The following is a 3,308-nucleotide window of genomic DNA, read 5'->3' as shown; positions in this document are numbered from 1 at the left end:
GGCTGCCGTGGACCGAGCTATGGCACGGAGCCGGGCTGGGCGCGAAGGTGGTGCCAAGATGTAACCATGCCATGTGGGACAAAGCCGTACCGAATGCTGTACTGGGCAGAGGACAGGGGAGGCTGGCATTTCACTGCCAAGGCTCCTGCCATGCACAGCAACCCAAGCACCCCCCCCCCCCCCCCCCCCAATCTTCCCTTGTGCCCTCTTCCCTTCCCTTGCATTATCCATCGCCAAGCTCCCTCCTTTGCCTCCATCGGCCACCAAGAAAACCATTTACTTGACACTCTGCATTGTCTTCTTTCTCCATCACCATCCTTGTAGCACTCCCTCTGCCCGCAGTTGGACGTTTCGTACACGCGATCGTCCTCTCCTTCGATCCTCTGCCTTCGTGTTTGGCATGGACATCGTTTGACGACGCTCGTTGCTTCTGCTTGCCTTTCGTCTCTCCGTCTTTCGTCCCTTCTTCGCAGCGCTGTCATGGGCAATTGCTGGGGAGCGCGAGTCAAAGCTGAGAGCCCCCCGCACTGCAGCCCAGGTACGGAGAGAGATGTTTCCTCTTTAGTTTAACATACGAATGTACTTTGAGGGTGACTGTATGAAGGCTTCAGTTTGTTTGCACTTGGAACTGTGGTTCTCTTTCGATTTGCAGGACAATCAGCGAAAGCAAGGAACGTCTCTCAGAGTGGTTCTAGTAGCGGCGGAAGCCACACAGGGACTCCGAATGGGGGAGATCGTTTGCGTCATTCTACCAGCAGTACCTTGCGAGCCTTCTCCTTTAGCGAGCTGAAGGCTGCCACTCGAAACTTCCGTCCTGACAGTGTTCTTGGGGAGGGAGGTTTTGGTTGCGTATTCAAGGGTTGGATAGACGAAGTAGGATTTATGGCTACCCGTCCGGGAACCGGCATGGTAATAGCTGTCAAGAAGCTGAATTTGGAAGGATTGCAAGGGCACAAAGAATGGCTGGTTAGTCTGTCCTCTCGAATGTGTATATTATCCTCCTTGATTTATTTATTGTCTCGATTGCTTTTACTTTTCGACACAAGGTTCTTGAGCATTTGCTGCCCTGTCGCCCATTTTCAGGCCGAGGTACACTTTTTGGGCCAGCTTCATCACCCCAACCTTGTTCGACTGATAGGATTTTGTGCCGAGGACGATCACAGATTGCTGGTGTATGAATTTATGCCTCGTGGTAGTTTGGAGAATCATCTTTTCAGACGTGAGTTCTGTTCTCTTTCTCACTATCCATCAAAGCTTTTTATTGATGCTGTTTCCATGATACTGATCCTCTTCCCCCTATTTTTTCAGGGGGTAGTCATAATCAAGCTCTCTCTTGGGCAATCAGGATTAAAGTTGCTGTAGGTGCTGCTAGGGGTCTTGCTTTCTTGCACGAAGCTGAGAGGCCTGTCATCTACCGAGACTTCAAAACATCAAACATCTTACTGGATTCTGTTCGTATCAACCATTTATATTCTGATAATCTAACGATCCTTCATTCGGGTCAAGTGAAAAACCTACATTTTTCTGACAAAGGGTTTTCAACCGAGTCTCACTGATTTGCCACTTTGGATTTCAGCAATATAATGCAAAATTGTCCGACTTTGGGCTAGCAAAAGACGGACCCACGGGAGATAACACTCACGTTTCCACTCGAGTGATGGGCACATATGGTTATGCTGCCCCTGAATATGTAGCAACAGGTCAGGACTCTTCCTTTTATCTATACTAATGACATCTTGCGCTATATGCAGGCGTACATTTTTTGTAGATATCTAATTTGTTTTGCATAGACACGTGAGGAAATGCAAGAGCTTATACTAGCTCCTTGTAGATCTGACATGGGGCATAATGTGCTTACATACACAGGGCATCTGACAGCAAAAAGTGATGTCTACAGTTTTGGAGTGGTTTTGCTTGAGATTCTTACAGGACGGCGGGCTGTAGACAAAAATAAACCTTATGGGGAGCAAAATTTGGTCGAATGGGCCAGACCATACCTGAATGACAAAAGGAAAGTGTTTCGCCTCATAGACCCTCGGCTAGATGGTCAGTACTCCATGAAAGGAGCTTACCGAGCTGCTACGTTAGCCCTCGGTTGTCTTAATCCAGATGCAAAGGTGAGGCCTCAGATGAAGGATGTTGTAGAGCATCTTGAACCCTTGCTGAACATGAGAGAGATTGCCAAATATGCTTACAACTCATCTGGCCAGGCGATGCATGTACGGCCTCATCAGAATGTTGTAGGGAGACCACAGCACCATGGTTCAGCGAGACCATACCAAAATGGTTCAGTGAGAGTGCACCAGTATGGCTTTGTTAAACCCCAGCATAATGGCAACTTGACTATGCAAGCTTCTCAGCAAAAGGGTAATGCACCAGGGAAAAATGGAATTTTAAGGCAAAGCAATGGTGCCTCTCAGCTACCTGCTGCATTTGAATCACCCAGAGGACCAGGAGTTGTAGGAGGAAGATAATTAATAGTTGTGTTGCTGTATTCCTAACTTGTGTATGACCTATCGGTACCTCAGGTTGCCTCACCCAAACGGGTGCCCTATCAAGATCATGGAAGAGGTTGAAGATTGATACTAAATGGGGTTTTGCATACATTTTATCATTGTTTATGAGGGGTTTTTATGAAGCATGCCCTAAACAGGTCAAACGATTTTGTGATAACCACGTTATGTAGGCTGTAAAATACTGACCTGATTTTGGGTCATCCTCAGGAATGACCAAGCATAACCATCATTGGATGGTTGTCAACATAATGGAAGCTGTTTGCAGAGAGAGAGAGAGAGAGAGAGAGAGAGAGAGAGAGCTCTAAACGTTGATGCGAGACCAAATTGATTGATGCGACTGGGATCAAAGCCATACTTCCATACAGAGAGGCCATCCTGCTAATTTACAGCCCTGGGAGGCCAAACACCTGTATGGGACCTGAAGCAAAGCGAGTAAAGTCCTCCAAAGGCGGTCTTCATAACTATTTAGAGTTAAAAAGGAATGTTTGGCTAACAAATACTAATTACAAAGCAAAGTAAGTAAAGAGACTCTCACTTCAGTGTTGGAGGAAGTTAGAAAATCTTATTTGAGATGGGATTATAATCGTGGTAAATATATTCCTCGACACGGGGCATCTCCAAGAGCATGGTACATGCTCTCCTTCCAAGATTTTTTTGTTTCATTTTCGTTTTTGAAAAAAAAAACTGTAATAGGCACAGGTGTCCCCCACCAAGGAATTGTACGTAGTCTTCCCGTGTGACAAGGTGAACGTTGAGAATCTGTCTGGATGCAGCCTTTTATGTTCTCCTAAT

The 3,308-nt window shown here is 46.5% G+C and overlaps 1 protein-coding gene across 1 annotated transcript; it reads left to right on the top strand.

The window, feature by feature from the left end:
• Window positions 1-260: 260 nt before the first annotated feature.
• Window positions 261-2,808, top strand: LOC147894130 (receptor-like cytoplasmic kinase 176). Its single transcript, XM_087384455.1, has 6 exons — window positions 261-538; window positions 653-966; window positions 1,084-1,219; window positions 1,309-1,451; window positions 1,577-1,700; window positions 1,867-2,808. Exons 1-6 carry the CDS (start codon window positions 481-483, stop codon window positions 2,472-2,474), a joined length of 1,383 nt encoding a protein of 460 aa, XP_087240581.1. The 5' UTR covers window positions 261-480; the 3' UTR covers window positions 2,475-2,808.
• Window positions 2,809-3,308: the final 500 nt, after the last annotated feature.

Source organism: Dipteris shenzhenensis, chromosome 14 (assembly GCF_047967505.1).
Source record: "Dipteris shenzhenensis isolate YYH24624 ecotype China chromosome 14, Dip_SZ_1.0, whole genome shotgun sequence".
Taxonomy (NCBI): Eukaryota; Viridiplantae; Streptophyta; class Polypodiopsida; order Gleicheniales; family Dipteridaceae; genus Dipteris; species Dipteris shenzhenensis.
Note: the sequence above shows the minus strand (reverse complement) of the source record. Positions and strands in the feature narration are given on the sequence as shown.